The following is a 20,009-nucleotide window of genomic DNA, read 5'->3' on the forward strand; positions in this document are numbered from 1 at the left end:
CATAAAGCAAAGTTAGTGATATATAAAGTTACTAAGAGTGGGTAGATTAGATCATTGGTATACGTAGGAATGGTTTACATGATAACATAATTAACTTGCAAAAATTAGGTATATATCTTTAATACCAAGTGGATTGATTACTTTTAGATAAGCTAATTAAATTAAGCACTCATACTCTCATGTTATTGTCGCAATGATTCATAGAAGACGATTGACGTGAATCAATTAGATGTATGCTATGAGATAATTAGTGACAATGTTAGTAGTGATGGAATCTCGCGAACTTCTAGGTTTAAAATACGATAAAAATATATATATATTATGCAATTATGGTAGCATCTACGCAACAGTGATGTTGCTTAATCATGTGTTATAAAATTAACTAAATGATTTTTTAAAAAAATTAGAGAAATTTGTATATAAAATACTCTACTTTATAATGTAATTATAATTTACACCCTATATTTTCGCTACTTGCAAATCGAGCCATTTGATTTAGCTAATACATACAGATTTGAACATAGATTTGAACTAACACGGTCAGAATATTTCATTAAGTAGATATTTTTTATTTTAAAAATGACTAAAATGCCCTTAGTTTAGTTAACTTAACTCATTTGGTTAAGTTTAACTAATTAATCTAAATGCAGGTTTTTTTTTCACATATTCATTAAATCATAGAGCTTGATTTGCAAATAGTGAAAATATAGGATATAAATCATAATTTCATTAAAAAATAGAGTGTTATATGCAAATTTTCTAAAAGATTAAATTGAATAATGCTATTTTGTAGGGGAGAAACTGTTACTAACCAGTCTAATCCGATCCGCAACGATTCTGGACTCGATGAAGCATATAATTTTCGAAGGGATATGCGAACAATCTAACCGACGGATCCTCCTAAATTTTGGACATGCTATTGCTCTTGGAGAGATCTTTCTAACGAATCCAAGATCATAGAATTTGGATGGTTAGATATCAAGATATCGACCAAACAGTGGCCAAAAGTCAATTAAATCCTAGCTTGATAGCCCTCCAATAGCTAAATAAATACTAAGTTTAATTCTTGGTGTGAAGGGGGAGAAGTTGTTGTAGAAGAAGAAGGAGGACCAAAGACTTGGGCGGTGAAAGAAGGGAGGTGGAAGAGAACGTCAATGGCTAAAAAAGTCGAAAGAGATAAATATCAAAGCTAATTCAATTATCTAAGATTCATCTTTCCTTTTTCCAATTAGATCTAGAGGTTAGTAATGTTATTCGACTATTTCGATATTATTCGAATATCTATAAAATATTCTGCAAATATTTTCCTGAAACTGAGCAGAGCTAAATTTAGCTAATTAAATAAAATCTTAATCTACTAAGACTCTAACTAAACCAAATAACTAAATAAGATAATTAGACTCAATTCATTGAGAAACAAACTAATTCTTCCTTTTTTTTTAAGATGCCTTATAGCGTTTTGTTGTTTTCTTTTTCTTTTTCTTTTTCTTTTGAGAGACAGGAGAGAAATGGGCTAAGCCTAATGAGAGTCGTAATATATAAAATTAAGCAAATAGGATGTTAATTACTTTAGTACCATTTTTGCAAAATAAAGCTCAATTAAGCAGCTTCATTGTGATACTATCTATAAATAAAATTATATTTTTACTCGTAAAATTTTACTTGTACTCATATAATTGACAAATTATACTTACCAAATAGAATTTTATTCAAGTAACATGTTTATATTTTACTTATAAGTATATATATATGTACAAGTTATGAGATGAGTGATGATGAATATTAAAGTGAAAAATTAATTTTAAAATCAAAGATTTTATTTTATGTCTAACACTCAAATAGCCGACACAAAAGATGTACATACTCTTATAAGAAGAAATTAAATATTAAAGGATCCAAAGCATTATTTTCTCTCATAAATATATATAAATATATTTCAGAGTTTTAGACCAAACTCTTGCTCCTAAACTTTTTTGCTAGCTGAATTGAAAAATCACTAAGAATAACAAGTTCCAAATTACTTACATAGAAATTTTCGCTAATTTTAAGTAAGGAAGAAAATTTATCTATATAAATTATTTTTTGGTTCAACGACTTCTAAATATACATCGCTGACCTAATTACTGATTTTTGAATTAATATAGTCTCATATTTAAGTTTGGAGATGAATTAAATATTGGCGGTAACAATCTGATTCCAAAGAGTCACAAAAATCTGATCAAAATAAATAAATTAAATAAACTTACAGATTACAGAATATAAAATTTTGAATAGTCGAGTCTAGTGTTGGACACTATCTCCTTAAGACCAATTCGCCCTCTGTCGATTGCTTCTGGAATAATGGATGTCGGTCTCCCAGGATATAACGACTGACTTGCACTCAAAAGGAAGCAACTTTCGAATGCCTTGTTAAACTTGAACCGTGTTGTGCTCTTTCTCAAATACAGACTCAAACTTAAGACTCGACTCTAGAAGGAATGAACCAAATTTCTATATAAAATTATGCAGACTGATAACCTATTTATAGAATTAAACAGCTCGACGAAAAAGATACAAAAGGTCACCGAATTGATGCATCATTTCGGGTCTGAAACTAATTAACAGTTACACTGTGAAGGGATGCACTATTTCGAGTCAGGTGATTAACTGTTCATCGAAGGGACACACCACTTCGACCCCAAACCAAACCAAATTTGAACCCGTATCAGGCAAAAAATTTAAATTAGATTTGACCCGTGCGTGCGAACCGAGCCGAGCCAAGCGACGAACGCGTGTGAGTTAAATTGCATAATAACCTTTACCGACAAAATAGGTACCCCTTTTAGGGCCCAAAGCTCATAAGAAGTTTGTTACTTATATACTATACTAACATTTCTCAAATATTCAATATAGTATTAAACTCACTTTTCTTTATTTTCCATTGCTATGGTACTCATTTTAGAGCCAATTTTCATTAACTTATCTTCATGGATTTCACTAAGTGAATATATGACAATAAAGTACTCTTTGAGCTAAATTAATTCCACCATTAAACTATCATTAATAATGTGTGGGCCCCACTTAAAATTTAGCTCAAAGTTAATAAAAAAATTTATGTTAAATACATGAAATTACCAACATTAAACATGTTATAAAGTAAAAAATTGGTAGACTTAGATACTCAAAAATTCCATATTTCATTGTAATTAGTTCAACGCTCATAGCAGCAAATCAAGAAAATAAATTTTCTCACCACTCATATCAATACACGTGGTTTCATCTAACTATGGCTCACTTTTGGCTTCCCCATGCAAACCAAACTCATGCTGCCACGTGGAATAGTGGACCCGGTCATCACGTTGCCGTCCAATTCTCATTCACATGCATGCACGTAGACCTCGCAGAGGTTTTAATGATTAAGCACTAGAATTAAAACCCTAAAACAACTTAACTTAATTAGAACCATAAACAAAATTCCCAAATTTCTTGTCATCCACTAATCACCAACCGTCAACAATGACATCCACCTCCCCAAACCCCTCCTATAAATCACCGTCTCCCGGCTCCCTCCTCCTCTCAAGCTTGTATTTGTAAAAAAAAAAAACAAATAAAAAGATTGATTGAGAAATTAAATATCAATCAAAATTCTAAAAATAAAAATCAAGGCAGGCTTCGACGGTCTAATCTTACAATTCAATGTCGATGGAGATGAAGAAGATTGCTTGTGCGGTCCTTATCGCTACCACCTCAGCCACTGTGGTGCTAGCTACAGATGCACCAGCTGTTAGCCCTGTTAGTGCTTCTTTTGCGATCACCCCTGTCGTCGAAACCCTAATTTGTATTAAGAAAGTAAGAGTGAGGTTATAGGCCCATATATACAAGGGTTGTAGCAAACACTGTTGAATGATTAATTGATTAATTTGTTCTTGGTGAATATGTTGCAATCTCTGAATTCCCGGTGTGGTTACTTCATTCTGCTTACAAGCACTTATATATGAAATTGCTATAAAAAAATGGTCATAACGAATCAACTCAAGTCACAACACACTCAATGTGATTCATCATCCCAGGAAAATTCTTCTCATGCGGTGTAACCGATCAAGCTTAGAATTGAAAATAATTTGAATCTAGATTTATGATTAGACTTGAATTAGAATTATTTCAATTCGAACTAATTTTAAGTTAATTTTGAGTTTGAGTTAAGCTTAAGTCTAAATGAGCCGATCAATAAGTAATTTTAAATCTTAATTAATTCAAATTTGTACCTTAATTAATTCAAACCAAGTTTCAAGCCTTATCAAACTTAAATTAAATTAAGATTAGTTTAAATATATTAATAAAAATATTCATGTATTTAAAAAAATACAATAGAATTCTACTTAAGTAATTTAAAATATAACAAAAGTATAATATAATATGAAAAATATTACTCATATTATACATATATATATATATATATATATATATGATTATTTTAAGCCTAATTGAGCCTACTTGATTAAGCCAGCTCTTAATCAAGCTTGGCTCAAAGTTATTTGGAACCTATTTTAAAAACCAAGCTCAGCTCAAAACTTTTTTTTTTGAGCCAAGCTTGATTATTTTGACAGCCCTACTCATATGTATGCAAAAATGAAAACTAGAACCTCAACTACTAATACTAATAGTTAGGCCTGTTGGATGCTACTCACAAAAAAGAAGGAAACTCTTATTTAATGCACATAATCCCAGGTTCGTTGGGCGAGGAAGTAGAGAAAAGCATTTGGAATAATCTCCAATAGCCAACTATCAAGTATCACTATCAAAATCATCACCAAAACAAACAAACAAAAAAAGGAAAGAAAACAGGAGCTCTCTGATTTCTAACGTTCTTATGATCACAAAGCCATTGTAACCTTCTTGGAAGACTAGATCTGGAGAAGAAACTTCAAGGTAACCAGCATGGATAATTAGAACTAATTAACTTCAGCTCCCATCCCCTGCTCATTGATGGTATCCTGGTACTACGAGATGTTGATATCCTATCTTTTCCGCCTTTTGGGCTGCTTGTTGCTTTCAAGCCTTTGCCGTGCTTTCTCAAACTCTTCTTCTGTGGGTTCTGGGGAAGCATTTGGATCACACTTTGCCATAATGGAGGAGAGGAGGGAACCAAACTGGTCTTTTCTCTGGTTCCTGCGCTGTGTGATGGCTAAAACCAGATCTGTTTCATTTTTCTTCTTTGACCTACAAATTAAGATATCATGAAAAAAGCATGTATTTTCATTACTCACAGAAAAGGTTGCATGAATGGTGGACACTGTTTTAGATGAAAACACTCACTTCACCCGCCTCTTTAGAGGATTGGTAGGTGGCTCTGTCTGAGAAACTTGCTTCGCCCATTTTTCGTAAGCTTTTGTCGTCTTCAGCTCTCCTAGAAAAAAGAAAGACAAATAGCTACAATTACATTTGCATCCAACTGCTGAAGTGTTTAAAGAAAATTTCCAGCACCTCTCTAATAATATTAACTACCAAGCTATCGAACCCAAGAAGAAATGAAAAAGGGGTACATGTACATATGAGATAGTTGCAAAGAAAGTGCACATATGGGATAATTTAGAAGAAAATGCCCAAATAAGACGATCAATGATAATAGCAACATTTATAATGACAAAATGATGTACCTTCAGCTATTGCTTCATCAATGACATCCTTGAAGCGGTGTGAATCTAGCTTTGGTTCAGAGCAGATCATTGAACAGAAGAGACTGGAATTGGAAAAAAGAAGTTAAAGGTCAAAGAAATTGCATATGTGAAGAATACCTCGCTTGTATCATCGCCCATATTATATTCTCCCGCTGATCAGATCACTGAACTTAATATCGGCTATTCTTTCACCTAATATGATATACCTGTTCATATTGCCCTTAAATTTTATGTAGAGATCTTTCAGATCCTTCTTCTCAGAATCTGACCCTCTGTAGTTAGCTTCAAATTCCTCAATATCAGCCTCAGTAACCTATAGATGATAAAGAAATATTTCTCCAAATGACGAGAAAAATTAAGGTCACAGTTGAGAAAATATTGATTTCTCTGATATCAAGGGACATACTCTTCTATACACTGATCTGAAAAACTCTTGAAGGTTTTCTGCAGCTTCTCCAACCAATGCCTAAAAAAAAAACATAACAATTATTGAAACAGAGTATGACCTTTAATCAGCCCATATGAAATAAATAATAATATTTTTAAAAGCACATACGTCATCATCCGTACAACCAGTTTGATCATACACAGCCCTTTTCTCCTCATCCCCAAGAACTGATATCACCTTTTGCAACAGCTGGAATTTCTCCTTGGCTTCCTGATGCCAAATAAAATTTAGCTCAATACTATTTAGAGGACCTTCCTGAGATAAAAATGAGAGATAAGTGATAAAAAGTGCAACCTCATCGCCAGGATTCTTATCTGGGTGAAGACGCAAAGCCAACTTGTAGTATGCTTTCTTTATTTCCTGTTGAGATGCTGTTTGCTCTACACCTAGGATCTGCAGAATAGTTAAACAGCTTCTAAATGCTAAAAAGAAGGCATAAGTTCTCTAGTGTTATTGGAGGGAAAAATGTAACATACGCTACCCAACTTTCTTGACTCTAATTGAGATTTCTTAAAATGAAATAAAATAAACTTTAAATGACCACTCCATATAGGGAAAGCATCATTGTTCTTTAGGTTAATTCCAGTTCCTTTACATTGCAAATGCAGTACCTATGAAGGAATGGAAAAAAGTTGTGTGTGTGTGTGAGAGAGAGAGAGAGATTGTGGAATAACTCCTACCCTATGACCAAAAAGTACTTTCTGGTTGGCTGGAGTAAGCCTTATTGAGGCTTTACTTCAAGTTTGCAACCTTATCATCTAATCAGATGGAGTTTAAGTGTAACAATTAACAAGTCAATTTAGATCAAAGAGAATGAGTATATATCCTGCAAAGTAGGAGTTTGAACAGTTTACCAAATAGCAAGACTGCCCAAGAAATAAAATAGATAAGGCTGAAGAATTGGTACAAACGATAACTGCATGCCCTAGATTTCTTTAATGCAGACAGAAGTAAGTGCTATGACATAACACCTATCTGAATATTCCAATTTCCTACTTTACTCTTTTCTATAACAATTAACAAACAGCAAACAGGTCCCTCCCACCACAAAACACGAGCAACTAAGCATAACATATTGCTATAGGGTTGTTGTAAGATAACTCTAAAAAAAGCAAGGTTTTCCAGGGATAATCTTGTTTAACAAATGAAAACAAACAGATGGATGCTATGCAACAATGTGAAAGGCAATTAAGATAAATACGACACAGATTAATTTGTTAGAAGTTCACTTAACTTCCACATAAAGATGAGGAACCAGAAGTAACATATGTCAATTTTGGTAAGATTTGTGGAAAGGAGGACTGGAAGGTAGCAGAAGCCCAAGGTGCTTTTAGAACGGGAAGTCACCAATTGTGAATACCCAAGAATAGAACCTTGTTAGCATTGAACTATCTGGCTTACCAGCATACATAATGGTAAGATAACTTCTCAGATAACGAAACTATTAAACTTCAATCCCAGATTATACTGTACTAAAAACTACAAACTTTAAACCATCCTTCCATAAAGCTTCAACCTTTCTAAACCAAATCAACACGAGCTAAGCAAAACAGAAGCATAGAAGCATCGACACCCATTAATTCTCACATCTATTGTGCACTTTAACCTAATTAACACCGAAAACACACCCTCCCACCAACTATTTGATAAAGAAAAATTATCCAGCATTTTAACAGATTTGGAGCATTACACAGATCGAACATAGAAATTTGCCACCCCGCACCAACCTTCCGGTAAAATTAACCGCTACACATAAAAAAATGTAGGGCTCAAAATAGTCGAGGATGCCCTAATTCGAGACGTCCACGGAAAAAAGAGTAATCCCCAAATCCTCAAACAATTCGAAGAAAATCAAGGGCTTCGAGTCGAATTACCTCGTACAAGCTTTTGCCATGAACGGCGGAGGAAGACTGAACGCCGGAAGCGCCGGCAGTGTCCGGGATTCCTCCGGCGTCCTCGCCGTCAACGTCGCCGTGGGAAACCCTAGTTTTCTTCTTCCTACCCATTTCGTCAATAGATGAAAAGACTAGTATGGGTTAAAAGGAAAAGAAAAAACGGCTTCGTTATTTATAAGGGCAGAGAAAACGAAAGCTAAATTTCCCGCCTTTTCTTTTCTTCCTTTCTTTTTATCTCCCGCGCTCGATTTGGCTTCCTTTGCTCCAACTATTTTCTCCTTTTTTTTATTGAATTATTGTACATGGAAATTAATTTTTATATTTTGCTAATTCTAATAGACTCAGAAAATTTGGAATCACAACAAACTAAAGAATCTAATTATTATGATGTGAATTAGGATTGTATCTTAGCACTTCCTATGAAGAGGGAGGGGCAAAAATAGAGGCTAAATTATATCTTTGATCAATTATAACTTAGTATCACTTATATTACTGAATAAAAAATATTGATCTATCAAAATTGAAATTGATATGAGAATAGGGGTGTAATTGATTTCGATTCGAGCCCATTTTGATAAGCAAATACAAATATATTTCAAATCAAGTCTAAATCAAGCTCAAATAAAACTTCAATTGAATCTTGGGTGGTTTATACTTTATATAATCAAATAAAATATAAAACTATATTGAATCTTATTTATAATATAATTAATTATTTATTGGTTCTGGGACAGTCTTATCGAGTTAAGTTTGATTAATTGGCTTGTGTTTAAGCTTAGTTAAAATTAAATTTGAGCCTGATTAAATTGATTAAGCTTGGCTTGTTCTAATTACAAGTCAGAGCCTGATTACTTTGAAATCCCTACATGTGAATATTATATGAGTAATCTTTTGCCTCATTTGTGATTTAAGACATTCAGATTGAACCATTCTATTGTTGCTTGTACTTTTATATGACAGGTTAGATTAAGTTAAAATAATTTATAAACTAATCGCTAAAAAATATTAAAACAAAAATGTTATGTTAAATATAGTGCTTTAAAAGACATTCCAGGCAATCGCTATGGCATGGGAGCGCACCATGCCACCCCCTATAAAGCAAGTTTGCAGCCTACTAAAGGGGGAAAGGGACGAGCCGTAATGGCGGTCTTGGTGGTCCACTCTATCGCCTATCGCCTTCTCATCTTCTCCATATCCTCCTCTCTCGAGCAGCAAAAGCAAGCAACAATGGCAAGTGATAGGTATGGTCTTCTTCACTATTCTCTTTCACTTTTTGCTGTTTCTTCTCATTCTTCTCGCTATGGTAGTACATTTGGTAGTAATTTAGGGTGGCATGCTTGTTATCTCACCCAAACTTGTTAATGTCGTCATTTGCTCTAGGTGTTGGAGAAGCTTAATATTTTAAAGTTGATGCTTCTTTGATACGAATTAGATTTAGACTGATTTGGATGTAAAAACATTATGAATACAGAAGGTTTTAGTTTCACATGAATTTGAGATTGGAGTGAAAAGTTAAAAATGATAAGTTTAAATATGGACAAATTGATAAATATTCGACATTGTAGTGATCGTCGGAGAATAGCGGACGGTCGTAGAGTGGCTCATAGGAGAAAATGAGTGCGCTTTAAATGGATCTAGGTTTATGATAAACTCATACAAAAATAAGAACGATCTAACAACTATAATAAAAGATAAAAGCAAATAATAAAATTATCTAAACTCAATAATTATTCCACACATCATAATTATCCCATGATCACTCCTATTTATAGGAGTAAAATCATAACGGATCGGATCCGATTCACCTTGGGCTTACATTCACTTTATTTGAAATTTAAAGTAATAAGCAAATCTAACTAACTCAATTAGAATTGACTTGACTCAACTGACTTAACCTACGTAGTCGGATCATATTAATCTACCATACTTCTTACACATTGTCTTTAAGATGATTAGACCGCTAATCCTTCACGTCATTGTACTTGTATAGTCGATTGTGCCAATTAGTGGACTTAGGTTTATTATCTTCGAGCACACCTAGGAATATAACTTGAGTAGGCTAGATAGCTGATTTAACTTGAACTCTATCAGAACTACCAATTAGAAGGCCTTCTCAAAAGTAGTGAGTCTCAAGGTCTTGACCTACGCCTAAAGATCAGGCCTAAGCCCACTAATAAAGGTACCCTTTAGGGCCGAGTTTGATCAGTTAGTGATCCGGTTGTAAATTCGTTTGAACTCTTTCCAATAAGCTCAAACTGTTGTTGATTGAGTTAGCTTAGTCAACATGTCTTGAAAGTCATTGTACAAGGTCGAACTAAACTGAGCACAAATCACATTAATAAAATCTTGCAAAAACTCAAATGGTTAAGTCAGCTCTATCAATTTGTACCACTTGATGCCACACCCTTTAGGTGATATTGATGTGAGTTGAACTTTCTGGTGGTCAAGTGTGTCATAGTATGTGAAAACTAGTTCAGACATTATTTTAAATACTAATCAATGTGGCGAATGAGCATGGTGAACCCAGGAACTACTTAAGATTTAGCATTTCTACCTTAAGCTATATTAAATTTATATTGAAAAAAATCTATATATTGCCTAAGTTTTATTAGGAAGACATTGGTTATATAATTTGGGCATTCCTACGTCTTTGTGAGTTTTTGAATCGGAGCTACTAAATAAATTGAGTTTATATTGTGAGTTGGATAGTTATTTTATGAAGACTTGGTGTATCTCAAGACTATTAGGATATATGATTAATCATGCGTTCGAAATCGAGTCACGATAGCTTGAATTAGAGGTAGATAAGATTTGCGATTTCATCCTCCATTTGGGAAAATTGGTTCATAGTTATGAAATTGATGTTATGATAGTAATAATTTTAATCATGTTATTTTATATGGTTATAAATTGCGATCATGTTACTTATATTTTGGTACAGTGTACTACTTCATTTTTAGTATATATTACATATCATATATAATTATTTAGTCAATGTATTGAAAGGGCACTAAAATAGTACACTGCACCTTTATACCCTTACCTAGAATATTACTATAAAGGGCAATTACTCAAAAATTATAGTAGGGAGTCTGACGAAAATACCAAGAATGAGAGGGGTCAGAACGAGAAATGTTTCTTAACAACTGTTTCTCAACTATTTGTTAAAGTGCTTGTGGGGCCCTCTCAGTAAAAAATCTCTTAATAAAAATTTTAAAATAGTAAATTTGGCTTTTGTGTATATAATTCGATTTAAAAGCCGAATCTTATTATTATCAAAATTTAGAAACTTTTTGGTGCAAATATGAAACACCCCATGCCATAGCATTATTCGGTGGCGCAGCCTCAGAAGTTACTATATGATTGTACGCATAAAAGTTTGTTTGCGTACTAGGATTTTGACCGTCCATTCACTAGATCATCAACAGATGGACGGTGGATACTGCTTCCCGCATGTAATAAGGTATGCAACTCTATTAAAATGGCAGAGAAAATAGGCGTCTTGTCTATGGCAGTATTGTCATTTCCGACATCTTTCTCTCTCCTCTTCTCTCGGTCGCCTTTTTTATGTTCGACCCCTCGCGACTCTCGATCATTTCATTCGATCAGTCTCGCGATTCCGAGGCGACCCTTCTGTCTCCGCTAGGGTTAGGGCTTCTAAGCTCGCCATATTCGATTTTATTGCTGTTAGGTTTCTGTGATTCCTTGTATCTATTTTGCGAAGTGAATCGAACTCGATATTGGCCGGTAGATTTGATTCTTTCTTATTCTTCTTCTTTCTCCTCTTTCGTATTGCAGGAATCGTCGGGAGGAGATCACCGCAGGGAAATCGTGAGAAAGGCCGAGCCTTTTTAAGCAGGTCTGCTAGGTTTCGTGATTTTATTGGGTTTTCGATTAGGGCTTCGGATCCTCTCTTGTTAGGGTTTCGTTCGTCCCCTTCGTTTTTAGTTCTGATCGTTTTGGATGTTGTGCTCCTTCGTGGTGCGTTTTATGCGATAAAGATGGGAAATTCAGTAGAAATTTCCATTCTTTCCTCTTTTCCTTATGTTTAATTGGTGTAGATAGTTTGGTAAATATTTGATAGGTATGCTGTCTTCTTGAATCTAACCTAAAATTATGTTTACGTTATCGGAGGTTGCAGGTTCATAGAGAAAGGTTGCAAATTTTAATATAGAGTCCCTATTTCCTGTTCTTTTCTTTGCTTAATTGGGAGATTCTTACCTACCATCTGTTCGAGAGAGACAAACGTTTTCAGATTCGGAATATACATGAATTTGAACACATATTCCATAACTACATGGAGTTGGCTGTTTCTAGTGGTGATATGTATCGAATTTCTAGTTTGTTTGTTATGCAGGCTCATGCTGAATTTATAGTATGATTGAAGTCTGTCATATTCACTGGAGAGCTGGTTCCTTTTTTGTTTTTGTTTTTGATTCAACGACATTGGTGTGTTGTACTATAGGGTAGTTGGAAGCATGGAGCACAAGGAGGAGACCGGATGCCAAGCCCCTGAAGGACCGATTCTTTGCATAAACAATTGTGGCTTCTTTGGCAGCGCTGCAACGATGAACATGTGTTCCAAGTGCCATAAGGAGATGGTCTTGAAGCAGGAGCAGGCTATGCTGGCGGCATCCTCCATTGACAGCATAGTGAACGGCAACAGTAATGGAAAGGAACCAGTGGTTCCTGGTAATGCAGATATAGCTGTTGCTCTGGTCGAACAAAAGACTGTAGCTGCAGAGTTGGCTGTTGTTGTGGGCTCAAGTGAGGGTGGTCTTACCAATGTCAACATCAAGGATGGACCAAGGAGGTGCAATACTTGCAGGAAGCGCGTGGGACTGACAGGGTTCAACTGCCGGTGTGGGAACCTCTTCTGTGCTACCCACCGTTATTCTGACAAGCACGACTGCCCATTTGATTATCGAACAGCTGCCAAGGATGCCATTGCCAAAGCAAATCCTGTTGTGAAGGCTGAAAAGCTTGACAAGATCTAGGGAGCTGGGAAACAAGGATTATGATTTCTCATTTGATGCTTCTCTAGTCTATCCATGCCTTTTGGCTGCTTGGCAGTGTCCGTTGTCATCCTAAGTGGCTGGGTATGTGATGCTTGGAGCATCTTGCAGCCTCAAGAACTCTATCTTGTTGATTTTAAAAGGTTTGCATGTTGTACTTGTGTGTGAGCTTTCGCTTCCGCTGGTTTATGGAGTCTAATATGGGTTATTATTTGGCTAGCTTTGTAATCTAATGTTATGTTTGGCATGTTACATTTCAGCAGTAGTAAAGTGATAGTACATGAAATCTCATCTTATGTTTGGTGGCCATTTAACGCATGGTGCATGGAGGAATGGTGCAAATGTGTAACATTACAGTGCATTTGCTACTTGTTACCGTATGTCTTTTATGCTAGTAATAGTTGTACATTTGATGTTCCATTTGACATCCTGAAGCATTCTTGACATTCATTTCTTATCTGGTGCGTGTTTGGTAGTGACAATGCTTGAATGTCCTGTGTGACATCTGCATTCCGTTGATCAAATCCATGAATGTTAGGACACTGTGCTTGCTCTCCGTGGTGAATTAATCTTGTAAATGTTTGCTTGTCTGAGGTTTCTTGTTCACACGATGTATATTTCTTTTGTTGGTGTCCTCTCTTCAGTTTTCTTTTGCATTTCATATTTTCTCAAATAGCATGGTTACTGAAGAATTGCAAGGAATGAAGAAGTGCATCTAAGTAGGGTTGTGACTTAAACCTGTTCTTCATGAACAACTCATATTTAGCTCGAGATTGTCTAAACAACTTACTCGACGGGAGATGAGGAACTTGTGCCATAGTTTTGGTCTCTACATAGATGGCTGTAACTTTACTCAATATAACTTGATTAGATATCTTATTATTTCAGTTTGCCATTAAGTCATTTTCTGTTGCTTTTGTTGATGCTCTATTTAGGAATCTTGTGATGTGTCTTTTTTTGGGCATTTAAGGACTGCAGCGACAGAATCCTAACTCTTAGTTATTCTTTTGTATAACTCGCTCTTATTTAGGATGTGCATTTTCTATGTATTATGCTAGGGCATTTTTTTTCATTAGATATGTATAGATGTATAATTTCTTGTCTAGAATTGCTTTCATGGTTTGTGTATGTGAACTTGGGCTGTGCTACTAAATATTATTTTCAGGGACTTGCTGATAGTTGAGGATTGTATGACTACTACTTGTTTATAAGAACTGATAAATATGTGGTCTGGAATGGTCTGGAATGGTCTGGAAGGACGTAAGAATTTACTTGTAGTGAAGCAAGGGTTCAGTCATGTAGCAGGAAAAAGATGGATCTGTGCTGAGAGAATAGGGTGATGGAATCAGGACATAAGAATATATGGTCTGATGTGGGTGTAACAGGTCTGCAATTTTGGACTTAGGGTGGTGGAATTTCATGATGTTTGTAGACTTTAGGTGTTTCTGGGTGTTTTTGGTTCTCATTGCTTTTATTTGTTGATACAAAAGATGGATCTGTGCTGAGAGTTATTCATAGCTTCTGAATATTTATCTTGCTTGAAGTTGAATGATGGTTGCTGCAGGAAGAAGTATTAGGTGTTGCATCTGTAACTCAACATGCTGCTTTAAGTGTACAAGTTTATTTAAATGTGTCTCAATAAGCTGCATTCTGTAGATCTTTTGGAAGTTGAACATCTTCTCATCCTTTCATTTTATTTATGTAAATTTTTTTGTTATTTTGTTCTCTTATCGATGCTTATAGAAGATATTATCAATGTGGTTAGCCGTATATATAAAAGATGAATTTTTCTAGTTGCTAGGCCCTGAATGTTCACATGCTGTGTAATGTCATTAATGATTGCTGAACTCCTTCATTTAGATCTTTATCTTGGCAAGTTGATACATTCTCTTTCATTTGCCCGTGGGGATTATTATGTTTGACGATACAATCTCGGAGAGTAAATATATTCTTCTCAAATTGTCATGGTTTTAATTTCTCCTTTTGAGTTCTTGTAGCTCATTGCTCCTAGTTTTGCCCTGTGATATCAAGGCACCTATTAGTGGCTCTCTTTTGCTTCTATTTTCGCTGAACAGTTCTATCCAACCTTGGAATGTCTGCTTCAAATTCAGTTGCATGTCTCTACAACATAATTTGCAATTGAGGTGAAATACCGGAATGGGGATTGCACTTAGACTCCATTAGTTTAACTTGGTTACTGAGCTTCTCTCTTTTAATTGCACAAAACTTTAATATATTTTTAACTTAAAAGTAATTCTTTTAGTCTCCTTTCACTTGTAGAATAAGAGTGGAATAAGTATTTTAATTTTTAATACCAGAAGAAGAGGGCTAATACTAATATAAGTTATTATAATATTTAGTTTAATATTAGTATAAAGAGTAATAATTATATTTGATATGACATAAAATTATATTTGGTGATGTTTTATACCAAATGATAAAAATACCTTTAAATATATATGTTAAAGTAGTAGGGGTATATGTTAAAGTAGTAGTATTAAATAGTATTTTCTTTAAAATAATATTATCTTTTATTAAAAATGCAGACTTAAAATACTTCGTATACCCATGCATTACGGGAAAATAACTTCACACTCTTTATATAAAATAACCATGCACTAGATAAAGAGGCATTGCGGGTTAATATTGTAACACTCAAACCCTAAACACGTGCATGGCACGAGCCCACACGGCACGTGCGTAGCACCTGACCATTTGGTTAGTTACTGACAATCAAATATACCTGTAGCAACATCATAATTTTATCCACAACATCTGAACTAAGAATAACTCAAGTCTAACTGTCAACAGCATATAGATAACCCTACTTAGGCCTCACACAGGTTACAACACATCATCAAGTCTCAACATCATGTCTGAAGGCTCAGAGCATACTTCACGACCCACAAGAGTATCTCAAATATAATAATACCCTACTACCCGCTAGGGTATCAACATCCATCCAGATCGGGTACCCATATAGTAGATAGAAACCTCGTGAGGATAACTCGCCACATATGCCCTAGCGAACGGCATGTGTCCGATTGTCTGTGCGCACAGACTCAACTGACCTCGGACATGAGCCACGAGATATCGCATATCAGCGACCATAATCATCACTCCAAGCACCCCTAACCCTGGCGCCTACTTGGGTATCCTCACGCTTTCTATCAACTATCCTATCAATCATATTTCATGCTTTCTTTCTAAATGCCAAATCACATGCATATATCCAGTACGATAACGAGTCAATGCATAACAAGAATTTAGGTGAAACATGAATTAAGAGAAAAATGATGCAATATAGACTCCGACTATATCGTCATCACATGCATACTCATGCTACAAATCAACTCAGTATAAAATCACAACAGTAGAATCATCTTCAATTATTTCTATATATATCACCAATGTACTCATATCCTAGATCAGTATAATCAAATGCATGATAAAATATGCTCGACTATAATCATCTTTAGATAAAATTATATAATCATACTTGAGGCCAAAACATGCATGTACATAATATATAATATAACATAATATGAGAAAGGCGTCTAGGGGATAAGACTACTCACACCACTACAAATACCAAACCACCACTTGTTCACGCTGCTATGATAACGATCAAGCCTCGATAGTTAAGTCCACGAGGTCTTGAACATGGGGGTCGGGATCTGAAATTATTTATAACAAATATGTCAGTCTTTCTATTAATTAAAATTAACGCGGCAAAAAGATAGTTTCTTGTTGTAATTATGTACTCTTCATTTCTATATGTGTTTTGTTATTTATTAACCATAATAATATTATTTAATAATGTATTTAAAATATAATTATCTGCCTATTATTCTCCTTGATAATTAAGAAAATAAGAATTAAGTTACTGCAAATAATTACGTAAGAATATACGTACATAACCCTAATAATTACTATTACCTACCTAGGATTAAAATAATAATTTATATTGCAGGTGTTATTCTAAACATGATATAATTAGAATTATTTAATAACTATGATATAATTATATTTAATTTATACAAATTAAATACATTAAATTAACTAAACTAATTGAATAATTAATAACATAATCAGATATAATTAGAAATCAATAAAATGCACATATATATATATATATATAAACTATACATAGTGCTGGGCTTAGCCCAGCACCATGCACAGCAGGGTGTTGGGCCAAGCCCAACACCACTTGCAGGGTGCAGTCTAAGAGGAAAGAAGGGAAGGAGGAGGAGAGGAAGAAGAAGAAGAAGAAGAAGAAGGAGAAAGCGGGGAAGAGGGTTGGCCCGCAGGGGAGGGGTACAATCGCTCGTGGCCACTCAGCGGTCAGCCTCTCGCCGGCGGCTCAAACCTCCGGCGTCTCGAATGGCAACTAACAAAGAGGAAGAGCAAGAGAGAGAGAGAGAGAGAGAGAGGAGAGACAAGGAGAGAGAAGGAGAGAGAGAGAGGCTCACCGACGAACAGTTGGCCCGGCTCTTCCCGACGGTCGGTAATTGTTTGCGGACTAGAGGGAGAGAGAGAGAGAGAGAGCTTGAGAGAGAGAGAGAATGCGGGGAAGAGGGAGAGAGAGGAAGAGCGGGTTCACGCGGCGGCGACGGAGTGGCCGGTGGGCTGGATCCCACCTCCACGCGTCGCCACAGCGTGGGGAAGAGTGGCTTGGTGGAGGTGCGTGGCACCCCCACCGCACCACAGCATGCAAGGCATGCTCGGCACGAGGCTGGCCACAACGTGGCCGGTCGCGTCGTGCCCGACAAGCATTAGTTTTTTTATTAAAAAAACCTACCTGTGTTGTTACAAATATAATGTTATAAGACTGTATTGTGGTGTAACGCAAAGTTATAAACCCGCATTTGGCGTAATGCGAAATTACAAGCATGCATTCAATATAAAACAATCATACACTAAAAGAAATAAAAATGCACTACGGGTTATAGGGATATAAGCCCGCATCGTGGTATAATGCGGGGTTATAAACCTGCACTACGGTGTACTACGAGGTTATAACCCCGCATTGTGAGAAAAGTGTGCTTGCTTAATATTTTTTATTTTAATTTTTGTAGAATTTGCTAGTTCGAAAAAAAAATCTCAAACTGTAGGTGAGATGACTAATACTTAAAAAGAAGAGACAGATGAGAGAGAAAACATGAATAGTAGCTGAGATGACCGATATTTAATAAAAGAGATAGTGGAGAGAGAGAATTTCAATTGTAGTTGAGATGATGTGTAATTAAATGCTGTCTAATCTAGAGGCAAAATAGTAATTGTGGATTATTATTAAATTATTTTTTAAAAGTTGTATGGAATAAAATGAGAGAGAATGGTGAAAAACTATACTAGAATAAGGTAAGATATTGTTTAGTTACAACACTAGAATAAAAAAGCTTATTCTAGAATAAGCTTATTCTTATTCTACACAAGTGAATGGGGTCTGTATCGTCCAAACCAAAGTGTAGTTGTTAGTTTACGTAATAAAAATGTGAAATAACAATTGTTACGAACTAGATTTAGAACAATTTGGACATAAGAAAATTATGATATTTTTATGAGAAGAAGCATTATAAGTTAGGGTTCTAATGACTTTAGTTTTATAAAGACAAAAATAAAACATTGGAGGAATGTCAGAATTGGACAGATCGATAATTATCCGACATTATAGTGGTCATTGGAGGGTGGCAGACGACCATGAGCAGTGGTGGGTGGCCCGTAAGGTAAGGTGGCTGCTGGAGAAATGTGGTGGCCAGTATTTAGGTGCTTAGAAGGGTTCTATAGTTATGATCTACTTCTATAAAGATATTAACGATTTAATGATTACTATAAAATAGTAAATGCGATAATAATAAAATAGCTAGACTCAATAATTTTTTAAACAAAGAATCCCAACCCCTATATATATATATGTCGAGTATAATTAGTCATACTAAGACTAGCCCTAAAAGCTTATAGGATTTGAACTAAGACTTGTCTTATATATTTACATAACTTAATTAAACTTGCCTTAAAGATTTATATGAATTAATTAGACTTGTCTTAATTACTTATATGACTTAACTAGATTTATATTAGTATCACCTTACATGATTTAATTAGACTTACCTTAAGGGCTTACATAAGAGATACGCATAAATCAATTAAAGGATAAATAGACTTGATCCATTGAACCCAATGTCTTCATGATACTATCACATATGTCCCACTTCATATTCCTTTTGTTTTTTTGCTTTCTCTTTCCTTCATTTCTATAGTCCTCAATCCTCAATTGCTTTTATCCTCTAACATGTGCTAGGGTTCCTTTGGATCCCAGATTTGCAGCAATTAATGAGTAGTCTCATTCAACGCTCGAAAGGGAGAAATCAAGTAAACATTCACTTTTTATCCTCACTTCGATTAGAAGATGGTGAATTTGCGGATGTGTTTTTCCTATGTAATAGATTTGGACTTTTTCTATAAAATATGTGTTAACATATTTGGATTTTTCATTCTTCTAAAATGTCTAAGTAATTAGAATAAATCTGTGTGCATATTGCGGTCTATCAAATTTGATGAGAAAAATAATGATTGTATTTTAGTTTTGACCATAGAGAGTTAAATGCTTAGGATAACAATATAGAGATTTCATACAATTAGGTCAAACCGTAGGCATGTAAAAGTATAATTTGCCCAATTCTAATATCTATTGTTGCTACCTTGGAGTTTCGCTCCCCTGATATATAGTCTTACAAAAGGGTTACAATTGCTTTATGAGAATATTCGTTTAACCCTTTGTGGACATATTGAACTACAAAGGAAGGGAGAATATCGAGGAATGTGAATAATGGAAGTCATTAGGAGAGTGAATCAAGGAAATATAGGAAGAAGGGAGAGAATTGGCAGAGATTTGGAAGATAGTATACATGTAGAAATAATTGTTGGGCGGGCTCGGCCGGGTTTTTTGGGTCGACTAGGTTTAGGGCTTTTGGTCATAGTCCACCCTCCATTC

At 35.0% G+C, this 20,009-nt stretch overlaps 2 protein-coding genes across 4 annotated transcripts; one reads left to right on the plus strand and one right to left on the minus strand.

The window, feature by feature from the left end:
- Positions 1 to 4,657: 4,657 nt before the first annotated feature.
- On the minus strand, positions 4,658 to 8,226 carry LOC140793591 (chaperone protein dnaJ 6-like). The gene is made up of 8 exons (XM_073145151.1): positions 7,980 to 8,226; positions 6,400 to 6,498; positions 6,214 to 6,315; positions 6,064 to 6,123; positions 5,864 to 5,970; positions 5,637 to 5,719; positions 5,296 to 5,386; positions 4,658 to 5,199 (listed from the first exon to the last, which is right to left on the minus strand). The coding sequence occupies exons 1-8, from the start codon at positions 8,109 to 8,111 to the stop codon at positions 4,998 to 5,000; spliced, it is 876 nt and encodes a 291-aa protein (XP_073001252.1). The 5' UTR covers positions 8,112 to 8,226; the 3' UTR covers positions 4,658 to 4,997.
- A 3,263-nt stretch (positions 8,227 to 11,489) lies between these two features.
- LOC140794199 (zinc finger A20 and AN1 domain-containing stress-associated protein 8-like) lies at positions 11,490 to 13,301 on the plus strand. 3 transcript variants are annotated; one of them, XM_073146116.1, is made up of 3 exons: positions 11,490 to 11,686; positions 11,799 to 11,859; positions 12,466 to 13,301. In XM_073146116.1, exon 3 carries the CDS (start codon positions 12,479 to 12,481, stop codon positions 12,995 to 12,997), a length of 519 nt encoding a protein of 172 aa, XP_073002217.1. In that variant the 5' UTR covers positions 11,490 to 11,686; positions 11,799 to 11,859; positions 12,466 to 12,478; the 3' UTR covers positions 12,998 to 13,301. The 3 variants fall into 3 exon arrangements, with proteins under 3 accessions (XP_073002217.1, XP_073002216.1, XP_073002214.1); XM_073146115.1 differs by having other exon boundaries at positions 11,509 to 11,647; XM_073146113.1 differs by having other exon boundaries at positions 11,553 to 11,691.
- The last annotated feature ends 6,708 nt before the right edge of the window (positions 13,302 to 20,009 follow it).

Source organism: Typha latifolia, chromosome 8 (genome assembly GCF_019914945.1).
Source record: "Typha latifolia isolate L0001 chromosome 8, TyphaL0001v2, whole genome shotgun sequence".
Taxonomy (NCBI): Eukaryota; Viridiplantae; Streptophyta; class Magnoliopsida; order Poales; family Typhaceae; genus Typha; species Typha latifolia.